The sequence below is a fragment of the Micropterus salmoides genome, unplaced genomic scaffold, assembly GCF_014851395.1.
Source record: "Micropterus salmoides isolate LMB-PRFRI ecotype aquatic unplaced genomic scaffold, ASM1485139v1 Ms_hic_scaffold_14, whole genome shotgun sequence".
Classification (NCBI taxonomy): domain Eukaryota; kingdom Metazoa; phylum Chordata; class Actinopteri; order Centrarchiformes; family Centrarchidae; genus Micropterus; species Micropterus salmoides.
In genome coordinates, this window is record NW_024040485.1 from 17,516,023 (window position 1) to 17,537,293 (window position 21,271).

Consider the following 21,271-nt stretch of genomic DNA (forward strand, 5'->3'; position numbering starts at 1 on the left):
TTGTATGTGGTTCTCGTATCAGCCATCTCCTATTTCGTTTTTGCGTCTTTCTCAGACACTTTAAAAAATTGTTTGGTAAAATGTAATCGTTTTTTTTTACTTATTACTTACTTATTAGGCCGAACATTCGGTGCAATCCTAGTTTTCTCACTTTCATTGTTTGAAGTTGATTTTCTTACTAAAATCTCTGTGAACATTGTCCTCAAACTGCTTGGCCACCATAGTCCAGATGAGAATAGAGAGGAGAAGATAAGAATGTTGATACACTCATTTCACTCACCTTCTATTATTTCTTTGTGCTCAAAGGCAATGATCTTATAGAGCAGCAGTGAGTCGCCAAGGGTTTGTTTGCCCTGGGTTTGCCTTTCAGGCTACATACAGTCATCTTAAGTAGGGTGACTATTTAAAATGCTCAAGTTTGGTAAGATGGATACTTCTATAATAGATCACAGGAGTTGGAAATAAACACATTTTTGTCCATGCATGCATACAGCTAATATTTTCATTTCTTTTAAAACAAACAACAAACAAATGTTAAACCATTTTAGACAGTTTTTACATTCATATTTGGTATAGCCATGATTAATCCAAAATCTGAGATGTGGAGAGTATAGTGCTGTAACCCTTCTGCCAGTGTACATGTTATATTAATACTGCACGATGACGGTGCTTTTTTGCTTTTGTATTAAGACTGGAAAAATTAGCAAATCATATCGTATTTACATTCAGGTGAAATAGGGTATGTTTTGGTTATATATCTGTCCTGTAAATTGTGTTAATTTAGGTTCCTCCCTGTGGCCTCTGGGCAATCGCCCCCTTTTCCTCATTTTTTTCTCCTCATGCTCTTTCTCTCTCCATTTCTTTCTGCATACAGCGGTGATTGGCTCTGCAGTAGGACAGTATAGTGGGAGCTGAATATACAGCACCATCACCATATCTGTGACTCTGGGTCTGATGCCAGTTCCCCCCAGCCCAAACCCCCCTCTTTAGCTACTCCTCTCTGACCTTTCCTTATTTGCATGGATGCTGTTGTTGAGGCATTTTGCTGACCTAAAACGTCCTTTCATGCACATTGTATACATTACACACTGTGAGGGCACTTTCCCAAGGTAGGTGCCATATAATCTATTGTCTTTGTTGTGCAAGGTTATATGAACACAAGAAAGAGGGATGTTAAAAAATATATTAGGTAGGCCTATACAGTAAAATACTTTGCAGCAGTGTGTTAACTTGGTGCTGCAGTGGAGGCTGTGCAGAGTGTCATTGTTTGCTACACAGCCTGGAGAACAGTGATGCCTCGGCACAAACCAAATCTAAACATTTGTGTTTTGTCTTTAGTGAATCTGAATGCTTTAAAGGCGGATATCTCATTCTTTCACTACTCTTTCTGCTTCATGGTCAAATCTCAGTCCCTGTGCATCTTCTTTTAGCTTGGGTGCTTTATGTTATGGCACCCCCTACAGTACAAAGTTGCACATAGTTTTGCTTTTATGATCATCTTCATAATGGGCCAAATTGCATAGTGTGATTTTGAATGTTGGCCTCTGGATCATGATTAGTAAACAAAGAAAATATTTAGAATACATTAAAAAGAAAATCTTACATTTGTGAACTTTCTGAATCACACGTTAGTATGCTTTATCTTAATGCATTGTTCCAAGTGTCTTATTTAGATTAGCACTATACAATATGTTATTGTCTTATTACTTTCACAGGGTAATTAATTGCCATAGCTTGTTAGGAAAAGTACCTCCATGGTGAAATTAAATTTCTTAATTTAATTCTTTTACATGTTACTATGTTGCCTGCTTAATTATTTGTTTCCTTTTTTAAAGTTGTGAGGCACTTTTTAAATTTAATTTTGAAAAGCGCTTGCCTACGTGGAAACGTCGAGTTACATCAAACAACCAGCGGTGAAATGTAACGTAAAAGTCCTTGTAGCTACTTTAGTTGAGATTATCCATTTTATTCTATTTATATTTGTACTTCACTACAATAAATGCTTAAAATACTGTAGGCTACTTTCCCCCTCCACTATTATTAGACAGCTTTATATGATGACGTTTTAAATTCTGATGTATTGTTGCAGATTAAACATCTCAACAATATTTAAAATAGTAAAATTTAGCTGCAGCTTGACTACAACAATAAAATTCTACTTGTACATTGACGTATACTACTATAGCACTCACAGGTGCTATTTTTGAGCTGGGCTGCACTGAGTATTTCTACTTTTGAGCAGACCTACATTTTATTTTATCACACAATCGGCCTACTTACTGTTACTTAAGTAACATTTCAATACAATAATTTTACTTGTAGTATTTCCACATTGTGGTAATGCTATATATTCCTCCATTACTGAGAACCAAGTAGGCTACATTATTTATGCTGTACATGTTACTGTCAACAAGTGACCACTACAACTTTGCGTCGTGCCACAGGAAAGGTCTTGGTCAACTTAATTAACTTACATTCATCACTAATATCACGTGACTACTTATGTCAGTACACCTGCACTGTCGTTATGGAACAGGAAGTTGTAGGCATAATTGAAGTTAACGTAGATTTTCTTTTCTTTTCCCGCCCTGCTAATACACTTTTGGTAGGCATATGTGCACACTCAGGTCGCCACTGCTGGCGCCTGGGGCTTCCATTAGGCAGTGACTGGGCCATAAACTTTCAGGCGGTACCACGCGTTTAACACCTTTGTCTTTAAAGCGGTGGGCTGCAGCTGACGTAGACTCTGCGTTGTCCGCTTGTTTCCAATGGATCTGGGGTTAAAAAAAAAAAACTGAAATAAAGACAAACTATTGGCTCTTGGGCTTCAACATCTGTGCAGCCGGCGTCGGATCGTGCATTCCTCGTCGCCTTTTAACTGTCAGCTACGCATTACCTCACTCGTGGCCGGCCTGCCACTTACCCCTGCAGTTTAACTTTGGCGTGCATGCTCTCTCTCTCTCTCTCTCTCTCTCTCTCTCTCTCTCTCTCTCTCCTGCTATTACGTCCGCTGCTGGTAAAGACGCGGAGCGACAGTGGGAGAGGGTTGGGGGGGGTTGTACAATTAAGAGCACATTGTAACGTCCTTGCGTTGCCTGCCGTGGCGGAAGAGGAGTGTGCCGTGAACGCGAATGACCGTCGGTGGACGAGAAGAGGATAGACAGAGATATAGAGATAGGGTTGAGAAAGAGAAAGAGAGAGAGAGGGGAATCACTCAAGATGCCTCGTTTTAGCGTAATTTGTCCTGCAGACTGTGCCCTTCCGGCGTGTTGAGGGCTTGCTGTGAGCCTGTAGAGAGAGGCTGGCTGGCTACGCTATGCTGCCTGACCCTGCTGTGTTGTGATAGCGTTAGTGTCCGATTGTTTGGATTGAGGAAGGCTCCCATCAACCCAAATCAATGAGGATTCTGAGGCCATTCCTTCAGAAAGGAGCGCATATGCTGCAGTGTTTCTGTGGACAACGATCGAAGTCGACCACTATCACCAACGGTGAGAGACAAATACAGCGCCATAGCTTTGTAGCTACCTTTGCTTTGCATGCTTTCTCTCTTGAGTGATGTGGAGAGAAAAAAGAAAAGGGGGAGATATAGAGAGAGGTGATGAGGAGGGGGAGGGAGGGTGAGTGGTTTCATTGGCCACTCGAATGTGTGAGTAACATCTTCCGAGTCTGCAGTGGAGAGTGCCTCTCCTTGTGCTCCTCGCATCTGTCCCGAATGTTGTGTGGTGCGGAAAGCTGCTGGCAGTCGGCTCTCCAACCGCACCACTCCGGAGAGGGCTCCAGATACTTTGCCAGACCGAGCTCTGTTTTTGCAAAGCAGCGCGTTCCAGTGCTGCATCCGAAGCGGGCCAAAAAAACCGGACAATGCAGGGACCAAGTCATTAAACTTCAGGGGCCTTGGAGAGGCAGCGTTGCGTTAGGGCCCCAAACAAGCAGCGCCGTTCAGCACCACGGATAGCGCATAGCAGCAAGTATTTCAGAACAGGGGCTCCAAACTTTTCATGTTTACATTTATTTATACCAAACCCGGGCCCCAAGTTCACTACATTTTGTCCCAGGATTCCCATTTGACAAGACATAGTTTAATCTCAATTCCCCCCCCCCCCCCAACTGCCTCTACTCTTTGTGGAAAATTGTAATTGAATGTCAGTTGATAACATGTGAAAAGTCTCCCTTTCTTCAATTATGTCGATTAAATGAAACTAGGCTACTCCTTATTTTCCTGCCCAAACTCCACTTAGACTCTAACTACTTAAACGCATGTTGAAAATCAGGCGCAATGTTAAGTCTATAGTTTCAGGGCAACTGCATTTACTCTCATGGGGAATCAACATTATCTTTCATAGTGACTTATTTTGCCATCTGTCCAGTATAAAACATGCTGCGCCTAGAGATGTGAAGTCTCAGTGACACACACACACAAACACACACACACACACACACACACACACAAATACACACAAACAGCACTCAACAGTCTTTGGCAATACGCCTAAGATGCCAGCCATGTCCTCTAGTCATGTGTCGGCAAGTCACTGCATTGCTGCTGTTGTTTCGCTCATAACATAACCACATCTCCAAAGTCATTAAAAAAACATCCTTCCGCATTTCCAGCGAGACACAAAATGCCATTTTACTGGGAGACAAAAAACGCAACACCCACTCCTGTCTTCCTACTTGCAATACGTAGGATCTCCTGTAGTTTCAGCTGGAGCGGGCTCTCAAATTCAGGGCAGACAATTAGAAACTCCATTAAGCACAGTTGATTCCTCTGAGGTAGTTGGACCAAAAGCAGCACGCACACTGGGATCTGTAGGACTCGAATATAAAGCACCGCCAGTCCTTATCCTGCATCTCTGTTCACTGTTAGATGAACCTCTTGACCTCAATCAAAACTTTATGAGTCAGCTCATAGGTGTTGACACATGGACGCAAAGCACAAATGCACAACTCTATTTAAAGCTGTCTGAGGTGAAGCCATGTTGGCTTTGTTTGAAGTTTGTTCCATATTTGTCAGCTTGTGAGCTCATTTACAGGTTGAATCTTTATTTTCTATTTGATTCTATATGTTTGAATTGTTGTTCTTTTGCAGGAACTCCTAAAGAGGAGTTCTGTTGTGTCTCTGCTGCTCAGCCAAGACTGTAACATTGTCATGAATATAGAGCTACAGTATGATGAAGGCATGCTTTTTGGATTTTGAACAGACACTACCCCTGCTCATGGATGATTAAACAGACAAGATTAACTCGTACCTGCACGTGTCTGTATATTTTATGTCAGCAGACATGATTGACTCAGTGTGTAAATCACTCATCAGACAGAGAGCGATCACACACTTAACTTTTCAGAAGACAGGGGCCAAAACCCCGGCAGGTAATCTGACTCCATCATTCACTGCTCTGGTTTTTTTGAGATCATGCAAAGCAGGAAGAGCAGAAAGCCTTTTGCTCTCCAGATTCAGGCACCGTGCCAAAATCGCCTCCCAGGGATTTTTCAGTGAAAGATGTTTCTGAGTAGGCTTAAATGTTTGCACCTGCTCTCCTTTGTAATGTCAAGTTTGCGCCTGGCTTTTCTTGTGTTAGTGTTTAATACAGTAGTTGGGCTGTCTGGATTGCAGGATACTTGCATGGTGGGTGGCATTATGGAGAAACGACCACTAACAAAACCTTGTCTTCACCAGTGATAATACTTATTTCTTATAATGGTACTGTAATAGTTGTCATTTTTTCTGTTTCCATGTGACTGTTTAAAACATCAGGTTTCATTTGGGAACAGCTTTGTTTAAAGTCAATCCTGATGTCATTGTAGACTTTTTTTATCGAACCAAACACCCAAAACGGATGCATTCTTGTCAAGCACAATTTGTTTAAATGACTAACTTAATTAAGTCCTAAGTAGCAGTTGATTGTCATCTCTCTGCTTGTGTTTGTCTGGTCATGGCTTCTTGCTTATGAGTAAGAACAACAGTTAAGACTGGTTGCTGAAATGCAGCGCAATGGTAAAATGTTGAAAAATGATCTTGTTTGCAATGCAGGGACCTCGCTTTAAGAATCACTTTGTTTTTGTACATTGATACAACTTGGGCATGTTGTGGTAATGAGCATCGCACTCATTCTCACACATCTCTCCTCTTTGCCTCCCGGAGACTTGGCAAGATAATTTAGCAGACATTACGTGATGAAAACTAGTTCCAGCTATTTTGAGTCAACAAATGTGTCTGGTGTTTCAAGGACACACTGGAATGAGGAGATTCAGGGAATGGAAACACCCACTAGTCTCTCTCCAAACACCTGTGGTGCATTCTTTTTCCACAAGGGGGCAGCAGGTATAAAGGAATTACTGTGAACAATCAGTTCACCCTGTAGTGGTGGGATCTGAGAGTGCCACAGGGACGCTGGGTCTTTGGTTAATTTCTTTCAGTTTTCAGAGATACTTGGTTTCTTGTGGTGCAGTGTATGCAACATAGTTCATAACTTTTAATGAGAAAATACAAGAACTAGCACAGTCTGATCAAATGAAAACACAGCCAACTATACACTCTAACATGGAGACAAATGACACACACTGAGGATCAAAAACACTCGCACACAGCACTGTTTCTATAAATGAACTAGCAAACCTTTACAGGGTAATATAATTTTGATTGACAATTCAGATGATCGCAATATAGTGCACCCCCGTAGCAGCAGTGTTTTATTGCTTGTGGACATATCTCAGCTGGAATGAAGTGAACATCAATTCTTTCTGGTAGAAGGAGGAAGCCTAGCAGATCCTCATTAGGGAATACTTTATCTTTTCCTGACAAAGATATATGTCCTATGTCTCTATACCACTCCACACCACAATTCTGAGAAAGCTCACTTCATAATCCAAACCACAGTCCTGCATATCTGCTACAATGATGAATGTCATATTGAAGTTAGTATTGATATTTCTTTATGCTGCAATGACATATTCATTTCTACCACTCACTGGTAACTCAATAAGAATACAGAGCTAAATTAAGGGGTTTTATCTGCATTCACTCTGTCTGTCTGTCTGTCTGTCTGTCTGTCTCTCTCTCTCTCTCTCTCTCTCTCTCTCTCTCTCTCTCTCTCTGTCTCACATAGGAGCACACATTGTGCTTCACATTCAACACTTTCATGCATTATATCAAAATATTATGTAAGTGGTAGGGTGGTGGGGTGGTGGGGGGCAGACAGTGGTAGTCAAAAGGAAAATCATCTCTCGCCCTCTCTCTGGATCTCTCTCCGGGTTCGATTTGGAGAGAGAATGTCAAACCGAGTCCTAGAAAAAGCGTCTAAATGTTTCATACTGTTTCATCACGGGGAAGAGAGAGGTTTGCTGTGCTGCTGAAGACTCACATGTTCTTCCTCCCACAGTTTGTGTGTGTGTGTGTGTGTGTGCGTGCGTGCGTGTGTGTGTGTGTGTGTGAGTGAGTGTTGCCTGTTTGCTCCCCAGCCCATGCAATAATAAACAGTGAAACTAGATGCATGCTCACAGACACATGTTGGTACACATAGTTTGTGGCTTTGCATTGATTTACCTTCATTCTAATGACTTATCCTTAATCATAAGGTCCAGTCCTTACTGTAATTCTAATGAAAACATTTACTTTGTGCTGAATACAGCTGCAGTTTGCATTTTGTCCACAGATGTGATCTATGATAGACACACATGCAGCAGTATGTTCTCACTCCATCTCTCCTGGCTCAATGAGTGTTAAAGGGTAGTTTTCTGATCTTTGGTGTTGCAGTATTTTTTATGGTTTATGATAAGGACTATTGTGCTGTTGCTGAGGATGTTATTCGTAATGTTTTGGTGTATCATGGGGTAGACCATGTCATTTCCATAAGCCCTAAATCACATTTATCCATGTGTTGTGTCACTGTCTGCGTTGCAGTGTGCCATTTGGTGTTTTGGGTGTGTATTGAAAACTGTTGCAGGTAATCCTTTTAGCCAGATTTAATATATTCTTTATGGCATGTGTTTTAGAAAATAGGCTACAACTTAAATATAAGCGATGAGGATAAGAATGCTGTGCAGTATCAGCCAAAGCTGATTAAAATGTTTCCTTTGCGCGCTTCCTTCTAAAGAACGTAATGCGGAATCCCTGCTGCCGACGTTGTCCCAAATTGGCTTGCAACTTCTGATTTAAATTCATATAGACAACTACGAGATAATTCGCCCCCTTTTTAGATGAGAACATTATCCAGAAGGACTAAAAATCACACGCGCGTGCACCCACTCGGCATTTCCCCCTTTTTTGTTTTATATTCAAGTCTTTTCGTTGTGGAGATCATCTGTCTTTACACCCCTCAGAGAATTCCTAATATGAATCTCGATCACGTATGAGTGCGTTAAAAGAGTTAAAGAGGGAGAGAGGGGGCGAGAGAGAGAGAGAGTGAGAGAGAGTGAAGGAGAGGGGGTAGAGGGGGGAGGCTTTGGACCGTCCACTCTCGCTGTCGGCGATGTAACACACAGAGACAGCATCCACTCGGGACGCGCTGGAAATAATGCTTAGGCTCCTTTATTATTTGTGCGCTACCACAAAAAGCACTCTGGCGTGTGTTCGCCCCAACTAATTGTTGCTTTTTCAGACCAGCATCCCTCCCTGCAGGCTTACAGTAGGCTACATTTCTGCAGCGTCCTTGCAGAGTAGCCTCGGCTGCATTTAGAGGTGCTATCGACAGATCCGGAGACTGGGCTCACATAGCTGGGCTCCTGGACCAGCAGCGGGCGGTCTCATTCATCGATGTGCATGGAGTAAATAATTAGGGGTGGGAGGGGGGGCAGGGGAGAAAGTTAGGATCCGATTTTTTTTTCTCCAGCCACGCACGAGGTTGATGCGAAAAGGCGTCAGGAACCCAGAGGATAGGGCTCGTCAGAGGCGGCACTGTTCACCTGGAATACCTACCTGAAGCTCTCCAATGACACGCAGCTGCATCAACTTATCAATACTGTTGCATGTATTCACGGCTGATATGTCGGCCCCTGTGGCCTAGCCCGTAGTAAAAGATCAGTCGCTGTTGAGTCGAAGACCCGAGTGCCATAAACTCGCGGCAGCTGAATTAAACTGTCCCCACCAGAGGATGCTGCCCTGAAGTGCAATGATGGCCGGGACTCGGAGGATTATTCTGATAAGGATGACATTTGGTTGAAAGACTCGTGGACCGAAACATAAAATCAGCTCTCTCGGTTTATTGTGTTTTTTTGCGCCAAGAAGCTGCACCAAGATCCGATCTCTGCCGAACCACACTCTCGGTTTTCAGACTCGGTTCGGGGAGATGGCCGCGATCGCCAGCTCCCTGATCCGGCAGAAACGCCAGGCGAGGGAGTCGAACAGCGACCGGGTCTCTACTTCGAAACGTCGCCCCAGCCCCAGCAAAGACCCCCGCTCTCTCTGCGAGAGACATTTCTTGGGGGTCTTCAGCAAAGTCCGTTTCTGCAGCGGCAAGAAAAGACCCGTTCGGCGGCGACCAGGTCAGTGCTGTAGATTTTTTTTTTTTTTTTACTGATATGTGTTATGTGTGCGTATGGAAGCGGTTTCCCCCCAAACCCCCCACCCACCCCGCCCCTCTCTGGAGCAGCAGATGCATTATACTGCAGTCGAGGGCTCCAGTCTGAACCGTAGGAGAAGGTAGATTTTCTCCGCGGTGCAAAAAATCCACCTGTTCCATTAGGTCTTCTTGTTGTCTGTCGATCCACCGCACAACACAGCCCTCCCCCATATACAGAACAAGAGCAGCATTAATGTATAGGAAATCATCTAAATGCTGTGACGTTACCCCATTAGATATTATTATACTACTCTGATCAGAATAATCAATAACCCTGGAACAAAAGTGATATCCCAGTGAAAGCTTGAGTAAGGTTTGTTCCAACAGCTATATAGTATATTTAAGCATTCGATTTTGCACACTTAATATTTGCACCATCCCCTCCCCTGGCCTCCCTTTCGTACACACATAGCCTACACACACAACTTGAATACACCTAAAAATGCTGCTTTATATTTCCTAATTCAATATGACTGCAGATTATGGTACAGAGGGGAGATAAGTTGCACCGCAGTGCACCAAGCCTCATTTTGAGATTAAATGTTTTAATGGTAAATGTTTATTGCAGAGAGGGAGCTTCACTGCAGTGAAGGGAGGTATAGCTTTAGTGATTAAGAGCTACTGTGGCTGTATTGATAGACATAGGCTCCGTGGCTACTACACTCCACGGTGTAGCCTTCCCCTTTGTGTTCTCCTGGGTCTGCCCTGGTGCACAGATAACAAGCCAGCGGTGCAAATCACCCCTCTCCAAATCCAGATACATTTGTCATGTGATGAAGGACAGCCAGGTCCCCTCAGAGTGCTGCAGACAGACTGATGAGGTAGGAGGAAGAATAGACCGACATCCGTTTTCTAAGGCAGAAAGGCAGGACAACGGAGACAGGCACCCACTCAGCCAGACAGACAGAATTAAATCCCTGTCGTAGCACAGCCAGACAAACAGTCCCAGCACCAGTCAGGCCTCCAGACACTGTTGGGCTGGTAGGTAAATCCTTTCAACTGACCCATAGTCTAACCGGCTAGATACACAGCTCAGAGACAGGCAGGCACACATGCTGTGTTTCCTCTAATTGATCATCCTTATTTCCACTGATGCCTTTCCATATATTTGCATATAAACAGCCGATACACTGGAGAATTTATGAATTCTGCCTGTTTAAAAGACTGTTGTTTTTCCTTCTATCCCCCCCTCGTAAGATGCACCCTCGAAACCTCCACAGGTGTCCCATAAGGGCTGCAGGCTAGGTCAGTAGCTCAGCCTCCATCCGTGTGTGCTGTGTTTCTTCTCGTCTCCACCCCATCTCGCGCCCATGTCGACTCCCCCTCGGCCAGGGAGGTGGGGAGGGGGTGGGTTTGGCTTTGGGGAGGGACAGAAAGGGAGGGAGGGGCGGGGGGCTTCAACACCTGTCTGACAGCCGACGACCCTCTCCCTTGCTGATTTCTTCTTCTTTTTTCTTTCATCCCTCCTTCTCTGTGGCTTTCTTGAATTTATTTCGTTTTTTCTTTTTTTCTCCCCGTTAGCTATTAGCCAGTCGTTTGTTGCTCCTCTGTCTCTTTCCTCTCCTTGTCTTTGGCTCTGCCTCCTCTCATTTTGTTTCTGCCTCATTCTCTTTGTCAGTCAACGTCGGATCAGTCTTTATCCTCGCTCCTTGTTCTATGTCTGTAAATATGTGTCCAGTACTACTGTGTAAGTGTAGTAGAGGATAGTTACTGTAGTGTCTATTGGTGTATATGGATATGATGTGTTTCTACCTGTCAGACACTACATCAGAACAGGTGATCATTCACCATTTCATGGTCATGACGCCATTTGTCGACGTACTTAAATGTTTTTGTCCTTCTGTATTGGTATGAAGTAAATTTATTGACGTTGTAATAGCGCATACACACACACAGGATGATCTGCTGTATGTTGCCACTGAAAGACATTTTTCATGCACAAACACATGGCGTGAGCTCTGGAGTTTAGCTGGAAGCCTGTTCATGCCAGCGCACACATGAACACACACACACACGCACATGCACACTCTCTGTTAAATGAATGACTGATGAGCCGTCAGCGATTGCCGGGGTCCACATTCAGGCCTTAATTAATGGAAGTGTAGTTATCACATGTGATTTACTGATGTGCACGCTCCCATGTGCTTTCACACACACACACACGCGCACACACACACACACACACAGATGCATTCTCCTCACCCTGCCTGTGATGGATGATGAAGGGCTTGTCCAAGGAATTGATGGCCCCACCCCAGGGGTAGGTGAGTTGGGGACTGATGGTCACGATGATGCACAGTTGAGGTATACCCAGCTTAGTCATCCAGCAGGCTCTCTTCTCTGCACACCACTTGTCTTCCATATAATAAACAAAGCATATACACCGGTAATTATTGCAGTGATCAGCTTTCAAGTAAAGACTTAATATCTGCTGTTATTGTTGAAGACAGATCTGGCTAAAACTTGGATGTTTTTTTCTCTCTAAGTTTTGAAAATGTTTCTTTCTGCCAAATCATTTGGGGTTTTGTGTGCCTGACTGGACTGCACTGAATTGCATGACCTCCAAGTCCAAGTCTTATGACCTTGGAGGACAGTCAGGCTCACTCATATTGCTTTATTCCAATCACATCATTTATCAGAACACATTGCAAAGCAAGCATTTTCATTTACTGAATGTTTATTTAGGCATATAAAATGAAACCGAGCACCAATTCAATTGTGACAAAATGCACAATTTGTTTCTTTTGCCTGGCAGAGAATAAACAAAGGATTAGTAACATCCAGCATCTGAATTGTCTGATGTAGCTTGTCTCAAAATCTCTGCCATTGCAAAAACAACACGTTACTGTTCAGCTGTATCATTATTCACAGTAAAGCTTACTGTGCTGGTTACGTATACATATTCTCTATCTCTTCTTCTGCACTCAAAATGAGTTTCATAAATCTCAAAGCTTTACCTCCCCAGCATGTCAAAAGCCACAACCTAAGTCTTGTTTGCGCTAATGGTGTCACCTGACTCATGCTGCTGCTTTTACACAAAATCAAAAGACCTACGGGACGTTAGACAGACAGAGAAGACCGCACATACGGTTTCCCTCAGAAAAACACTGTTTTTTGGCATTGCCTGAGGCCGAGAGGCTTTCTTTGCCTCGAGCTAATCCTTGTTTCCACCTGCTTCCCTGAAGTGTTGAGTGCGTCGAGTAGCACTCTGGCCAGGCGCCAGATGTCACAGCCTCAAAGCTGGAGGTCGGTTCAGGGATATTGCAATGAAAAAAAAACTCTAGAAACTTCAGGTCAGTTTCCTTTAGGTCAAAAAAAGCACTGGAATCATTTTGGGGTGAACCTGTTGCCTTTAAAAACCCAGAATATGGTAAAGAGAGCATTTCATTGAATTTCAGTAATATCAACCCAAAAATGCACAGTTGCTTCATACCAAATAAAGAAACAATTGGCATGTCAGTGTACATTACAAAGCGATTTTAAAAGGGTTTCCAAATGATGAATCATTTTTCTGCACTAGATGCAGTAAGACATTATGAGAAAGTAACAACATTCTCATAGATTTTCCATCATGGTGTTCTAATTGTAAAGGCCTTCCAGTCAAACCCTATTACCGTATTTTGGCAGTTTGTGGTATAACAAATGCTCATTACAGACTGCCCATCATAGTTGTAGTGATATTCATCAGTTGGTAAGAGTTAAATAAAGGAGTTTTTGTTAGCAGGCAACTGCGGAGGCTGGATTGTGTCACAAGAACAATAAAACATTTTCAGTGTTCATTTTTAGAATGGTTAATTATAATTGAGTATTTCATTGATATAGTTAGAGAATCACTTCATACAGTCATCCAACACTTTTTATAGACTTTAAAATATCTGACTAAATGATGGAAAACACACCAGTAAATGTTTTCAAATGCATTAAGCGATTTAAAGGGTGAAAAGTCTATAATTCTTCTGCTGATACACTCCATCTTCCAAAGCCAACTTGCCTCTTGTAATTAATTAAACACACTGTGCATTTTATGTTATTTGTTTGTAAAACATTTTAGCATTTTAAAAGGCTTGATAAGAACAGCTGCGTGTGTGCAAGGTATTAGCTATTTTGTGTTTTTGTCACAATTATGAGAACGTTGCTCTGACATATTCTTGGTGGGGATGGGGCTGTGGCTTGGTCGACGGTTTGTGTGTACGCGTGTGTATCGTGTGTATGTGTGTGCATGTGTGTTTCAGAGCCGCAGCTGAAAGGCATCGTGACACGACTGTTCAGCCAGCAGGGCTTCTACCTGCAGATGCAGCCGGATGGAACCATCGACGGCAGCAAGGACGAGAACAGCGACAACAGTGAGTGGAGCATTATGGAAGCTGCAGCTTCCAGCATAAAACATTTAATGGCAATGAGTCACTTGGTTATATAATATATTACCATTTACCATTTTATGTGCTGTGCTTTATCATTTTTAATTCTTATATAACTGATGCCAGCCTAAAGCACTCCAAAATTAGAGAAGAAGCCTCTTTGATTTGGATTATCACTACAAACCCCCCACAATTTAAAACTATTCTCCAAATCCTCTTTTATGCATCTGGTTATTCAGTAGTATGCATGAGATATAACTGTCAACTAGTGTTAATTTTTTCAGCCATTTTAAAATTTAGTCTTAGTCTTTGTCCTGTGTCAAATGTCAAAAATCAAAAGTGTTTTAGTCTAGTTTTAGTCATTAACCGTCATTTTAGTCTTTTCTAACTCAGTATAATTTTGATTAGCATTTTGGTCAATCTGCTCTAACCAAAATAGAGATATGATTTGAATGTTAGCTTTGTTCTCATTTTTATTGCAAAGGAGACATTAACTGATCTCAATTCCCAGGTGGTTAGCCTTGATATGCCGTTCGTAGTGTTTTTTCCAAAAATCTTATAACCACATTGCTTGCCGTCTGATATAATTAGGCACTCAGGTTTTTTTGTCTGCCTCACAGTATTTGAAATGGGACAAAATATCTAAGCGCCTCTTTCTCCCTAGCATGTTGTGCTGCTCTACAGTACAGTAACGCTTTCCCCGTGCACCAGCCGTCGCCCCGGTCAGCCAGCATTCAAAGCACAGAAAGAAAAAAACACAGCTGAATGAACACTGTTCACTGAATGAAGAAATGAGAAAATATGGCCTGCAATATTTTGTCTCCTCATTACACTGACAAAAAGAAAGAGAGATTTTATTAATGTTTTTATTTTATGAATTACATTTTAGTGTCATCATTTTTCGTCAACAATATTGCATGTTAATATAGTCACAGTCAGTATTTAAGGACATTGTTGCTATCTCATGTTGAGGTGAGGGTTGTTTAGTTGTTTGAAACCTGCAACTTCACGTCTAGATGCCACTGAATCCTACACACTTTAAAATTCCTATCCCTAAGTGAAATTAATTCCACTATCTTTGCCCTTGTGTCTCTAAGTAAACCATTTCCCCTGAGTACACGGCATGGTTGTAGGTGTCGCGTTGTTTTGATTGATTCAGCTCTGAAGCATGTGTGATTATCACAGCATAAATTCCTTCCTGGAACCACCAATCGCCTGGAACAACTTTAGCCCCGCAGCTTCACTCATTGTCACAAAGATCCCTCCATGATCCACTTCTTTGCAATATTTCACCACCGATCGACTTTCCACAGTGGATAAATAGTCTCCAGGGTAGAGTCCCCTAAAGCCTACTATCTCACTGGAACAGAAAAGGGGGAAATCAGCAGAGCCTGTAGCGAGTCTTCTAAATTAAAACATATGGGCTTTTGTAACGGTTTCAACAGGAAGTGAAGTATCAAGGAATAGATATATATGTCAATGGAGAATGGTCACCAAAGCAATAATGACGACACTCTCAGTCTGGAGGGCAGCCAGACAGGAAACCAATCTGACCTTTCTTCTCTAAAACATTCTGCCAATCTTAAAGTTAGCCAGAGCCGAAGCAGCTGGACTGCAGCAATGATGTGGTGAAAGGACTGTCTCTTCATGTCACTCATCATTTTATATTTTACGAGTAGATAGATCTTCAGTACTTAGAGCATAAACATAATGCATTTCCTCTGTGCACCTTTAACTCATTGTGTTCGAAAAGGGTTTTGGCTGATGAAGTTTTTGTTGCATGTGAGGGTTTCCCCACCCTCTAGGTAATCCTCTTGTTAAGCAGTCCCGCTGGCCCTGGGACGGAGGAATGCGGTGAATAATTCAGCCAGAGGAAACTAAAAATACCACCTTCTCCGTTTGTACACGATGAATAATTCCCTGTATGAGATGCCTCGAGCTCAGAGACGGTCCGAAAGAAAACACTGAAAGACAGCAGAAGGGAGCAGGAGGTACAGCAAGGGAAACTGGAAGTGTCCTGAGCAGAAAGAGACAGAAAGAGTGAAAGACAAAGAGAGAGTGATTAAGAGAGACAAAAATGGATGTAGTAGATTTGGTATTCAGGTCTTGCACAGAGCTATTGATTGCCCGGCTGGATTATTAGAATAATAGATTACCCCCACCCTTGAACCACACCACCCTCTGACCTGCAGCATCCTCAGCAGCGGCAGATGGAATACAGTAATTTATTTTCAGGGGGAGGTTCAGTGGAACTGATGCCATTTTTGGAGCATGATGCCGCCTGCATACTAGGTGTGACCTGAGCCCGGAGTGCGCTTCTTTTGAATTTGACTTGTTTGACCCAAAATATTCAGTAAATCGCGAGAAGTAATAGAATAGACCTGCTTTTACGGTAAGTATTGCTGACTTACAAATAACTTAATTTACACCCATGTTAAAATTTGAGCAATTATTAATTTGATCGGGGGGGTACGGTGGTGCAGTGGTTAGCACTGTCGCCTCACAGCAAGAAGGTTGTGGGTTCAAACCCTGGTTGCCCTGGCCTTTCTGTGTGGAGTTTGCATGTTTCCGTGTCTCCCTGTTGCGTGTCTCCCTGTGTCCGCGTGGGATCTCTCCGGGTGCTCTGGCTTCCTCCCACCATCCAAAGACATGCAGACTAGGTTAATTGGTGGCACCAAAATTGTCCTTAGGTGTGGATGTGAGTGGTTGTCTGTCCTGCATGTGGCCCTGCGATGGACTGGCGACCTGTCCAGGGTGTACCCCACTTTTCGCCCGATGTTAGCTGGGATTGGCTCCAGCCCCCCGCAACCCTGTACACAGGATAAGCGGTTGACGATGGATGGATTAATTTGATCTTCATCAGTTGATTGCCTGCAGTAATTACCTGCACAGACTGAAGGTCTACAAAGATATTGCTGGTTATGACACCTGAAATATTAGGCGTTCGCACTCCATCTGTCTCTGATGCTCGGGGTTGATGGATGGAATGAAGCACGCTTCACTTTTTTATTAGTTGAAGACCCAGCCACTAATTTCAAGTACTACTACTATCAACTCTGGTGTGGGCAAGGAGTGTCGCCTGAAATTGAATTAAAGACATTATTAAACACACACCTACTGTACTGTATATACACCAGCTCTCCCATCTGTGTATTTGCATTTCTTTCTGGATTTGGAGACGTGTCCTTGGCATTTGAAGTTTGGCTTAGTGTTTCTCTAAACCTTTCCTGCAGGGTCTATTTCCTGCTTTGCCAATATCCCTCACATCAAATGCACTTCCTTTAGCCTACCTGCAGCATTTGCTTGTAGCCGATTACTGCTCCACTGGAAGCCGTTTCAAGGATTTTGCTTTATTGGGTTGTTTGAACCACTTTCACTCGCCATTTGACGATATAAGATCGCTGAAAATCCCTTAACTTTGTCCCTGCACCAGCCTATAGCCGCTCTCTTTCCTCTAGACTGTGAGAGATAGGACTGAGGTTATTAAGGGAGGGGAATCGCCTTCAGAATAGTCATCAGGTACTGTAATAGCAGTCAATGCAGCTGTAATTATGGAATCCATCAACGGCTGGAGCTGCAAAATAGAAGAGACGGACATTTAGAAGGTAGCTGAAAGATAGCTCCTGTCAGTTATGTATACAGAGTAATATTTTGGCAGGCGAATTAGAGCAGGGACGGCAGATCGTAATAATAGCAAAATTGTGTACCAGCATGCTATATTCTGTGTCTCTTTTGCTCTATGACTGCGTATGAGGAGGAGGTGCTCTGGGCTGGAACACACTTGGGTTTTAGTGACTCGTGACAGAACTGTGGACGGTGCCTCTGAGAGACACTCCCAGTCATTGGAGTGGTAAAGGCAGCGGCCATTAAAGGCAAATGGAAAGAGGAGCGGGGGAACAGACAGAGGGGAAGGAGAGACTTACAACAGAGCATCAGAAACAGAGAAGTGATGAAAAATAGTTTGGGAAGCCCGAGAAAACAAAATTTAAGATGCTAATGGACTCACATTCTGCCTTTACACCCCAAACATCCAGCTCTCAAGGGTATATTTAACTGCAAGTGTGGCCACTGTGTATCAATTGTCCCAGTGGCCTGAGGGCAGAGTCAAACCATTGGCAGGCGAAAGCAGCACGTCGATATTTATTGAGTGAAATTGAATCTGCTCGGAGGACAGACCTGTGTTGGCACGTCTCCTCTCATCCCCGCCAGCTTTATCTGATAGTCCCCATCGCCACTTGCAGAACAATCATCCCAACAATACAGGGAGCCTGCAGAACATTTAGAGTGTCCTCACACCGTCACCAAATCAGAGCCCGTGAAAGTCACAGTGCAGTCCACAGATTCAACAGAACTTACCTACAGAGATAACAGTAATGTGTTGAATAAAATTAGACTCATTGTTTACACAAACAATAAGGCCTCTTAGATGATTGGCCAAACATCTTCCATTGACCAAAAAACCTGTTTAATTGTTTCTTACAAACTAATTCTAGATCAGCCTGGATGAACGAAGAATCTTCATAGTCAGTAATTCGTTTTTTATCTGAGTCTGAGGTGTCGTCTGGTTCTACAGGGCTCTACATGTTGTGAAACAAAGCTTATTTATTTCTTTTCAAATATTATAATATGGTCATCTGCATGATTTTATTAGACATTAAAGGCCCTGAAAACAAATTTTCTAACCTTAATTAGCGTATTATTGTGATTGATGGGGCCCAACAAGAACACACACAATGTTCTGCCAAAGTCACAACGGTTTTGGGGTATTTCACACGGGAGATTTCTGTCTGGGCTATTTCATCAGTGCTCTTGTCAATGCTTTGAAGTGATCAGGGCTCAGTTGGAAAAAAGTGATGTCACAAATGTCCATGCACCAATCAGTACTCAGTGATGAATATATGAAAGTGTGATGAAAGCTGTGGGGTTCGCCACTGTCGCACCAAATCTGATCAAACCCCATCAACGCAGTCCTGATGAAGCAGATTAGCGTTTTTATTGAGCTCTAACTTTCACAGTTAATTGTTAAGTGATGGATATTTAATTTTACAGGGAAATACTTTTTTTATTTAAAACCAGGGGCTTTATGATTGGCGCTTTTACGGCTGTTCCTCTGTCTGTATTGGCTCGCTAATGCCAGTTACGTCTCTTCAGAACCAGAGCTGTTGCAAACAAAGTCACGTAAAAAGTAGTAACTGTATTCCATTACAGTGCAGAAAAAATAGACGTAAGCAGATTACAGGTACATTTTGTAAAATCGGGGGGTTACTCATAGGGATTACTTTAAGCAGAAAGTTTCCATGAAATGTATGTTTACGCCCCCACCTCGTCATGCAAACTCCGTGCAGACTGGTTTCAGCTCTCAGTGAGTGAACACGACAGCTGGACCAGGGCCGAGCACAGCCTCCAAGACTGACAGAGGCCAGTTTGACCACTGGGAATACAGTACCGAGGTGGTTTTCTTGTGGGGTTTGGCTCTTGGCACCCTGGGGCTGACTAAGCTAATAGAACTGCTAGCAGCACAGCTAACCGACCGAGCTAACCAGGAAGATAAGTTAGACTACAGTCAGCGGTTTAGCTCTGTGTAAGTCATCTCAGTATGGATCCCCTGTTGTCTTTGAGGCTGTGTTCGGTCCTGTTCATGCTGTGCTACGGTTCCCAATCAGGTGCCACAACCCGCAATCACCGGTTTCTAATATTTCTCCATAAAATATGATTCAGTTTCACCAAAATCAGTGAAAAAATATGTGTTTTTGTACAGTAATCAGTGGGGCCGTCATATGTTGTCCGATTGGTTGAGGGCATTTTTATTCAGCTAGCTGGGTAGCTGTTGACGCGAAACAATGATGCTCGTTGGATGCTCTGCCATCTGTTTTTTTCAGTTCATCACTTTCGTTATCTGTCACTAGAAAGTTTTGGATTTCTGCTTAAACGTTAATGCTTCATTGTCACACTGAGGTGCGTCAGTGTCCCCATTGTCCATGTCCTGTGCTGTTGACTTTAATGCTGACAGATAGCCAAAGAACAGATCAGAGAGGCTGTCGTGTCCACACGAGTTAAGTGAAAACTCAATTGTCCTATTCTGTCCTTTCTGTCTGATGTCTCTCTTTTGTCTCTGCCTCCTTGTATCTGTCTGTCTGACCCTCTCTCCCTATCTCTGCTCTGCTCCGCAGCCCTGTTTAATCTTATTCCTGTGGGTCTCAGAGTGGTGGCCATCCAGGGAGTCAAGAGTGGTTTCTACATCGCCATGAATGGCGAGGGCATGCTCTACAGCTCGGTAAGATCCAACCCCTTGCACCAGTCGCGCTGTTAGGTTGTGCATGTGTGTGTTAGCAGCATGTGTACTTGTTAATTTACACGTGTTGTGTTTTGCTCAATTTGTTGTCTCTTTTAATATCCCACTGCAGCAAACACTCAGCCCTTCCAAACCCTTTCATCTCTGCTCTATTCGAGAGCTCTTCAGATGTGCCTTTGTGTTGCTGTGCAGCACTTATTTCCCCCCGTTTGTTGTTGAAGCAGCACCGCACATGTTTTACATTTAATTTGACATCAACTGCACTGCTCAGCCTTTTTTAAAAATTGCTTCTTCTTCTTTTATGGGCTACTAATGGAGAGACATTCCACTAAATTTCATTGTCTTTTGATGTGGATGGTTTTGCTTTGTTCAACTTTAATCCTGATTTCTATTCAGGATTCTTGCTGTCACGAAACGATACTACACTGGAAAAAATATCCTTTTTAGATTAATTTAGTCTAAGCTGTGAAACGCTTCCACTTGTTTCTGATCAAGTGGTATTATCTCACCACATTAGAGATACTCCTTCGAGTAAAAAAAAAAACACTCAGTGGGGGAGTAAGTATTACGAAGACGGATATTTTATTTCCAGTGTAAGATATAAGAAGCATATGGGCTAGTGTGGGCAGCAGATGCACGGATGGGGATGGACACACAGCCACAGATGTCAGTTGGAGGAAAAATTAAGTCGTAGCTGCTTTGCATTGAGGATGAAGACATGCTTCCGGAGCATGTTTGTGGAAATGAGTTGCAGTGGGAGAGAGTGTGTGTGTGTGTGTGTGTGTGTGTGTGTGTGTGTGAGAGAGAGAGATGGGGTGGGTGCATGTGCAAAGATATGAAGACAGGAAGATATCCCTAGTTGGCATAGTTATATAACCTCCAGTCTCATGGTTCTTAATCCAGTTGAAGAAAGTGTTACAGAAGAAAGGATGTGAAGGATGCGTTACCCACAAACCTCTGCTGAGGGACTTTTGTGATGGCGGCCAGACAGCTATGATAAATGAGCACAAACTGCCCAATAAACCTTTTCTTTCTCAAAATACAAATCCTTGAAGGAGATGGTG

At 43.0% G+C, this 21,271-nt stretch overlaps 1 protein-coding gene across 3 annotated transcripts in view; it reads left to right on the forward strand.

Annotated features, from left to right (window-relative positions):
- The first annotated feature begins 3,107 nt into the window (after positions 1-3,107).
- The window catches only part of fgf12a (fibroblast growth factor 12a), a 29,822-nt gene continuing 11,658 nt past the window's right edge, over positions 3,108-21,271 (forward strand). The window contains exons 1-4 of one of the 3 annotated variants that reach the window (XM_038718134.1): positions 8,487-9,480; positions 10,755-10,802; positions 13,790-13,900; positions 20,086-20,189. In XM_038718134.1, the coding sequence (XP_038574062.1) occupies positions 9,285-9,480; positions 10,755-10,802; positions 13,790-13,900; positions 20,086-20,189 (459 nt within the window). In that variant the 5' untranslated portion in view covers positions 8,487-9,284. Of the gene's footprint in view, positions 3,489-8,486; positions 9,481-10,754; positions 10,803-13,789; positions 13,901-20,085; positions 20,190-21,271 lie in introns of those variants that run through there. The other 2 variants (XM_038718136.1, XM_038718135.1) reach the window with 2 other exon arrangements.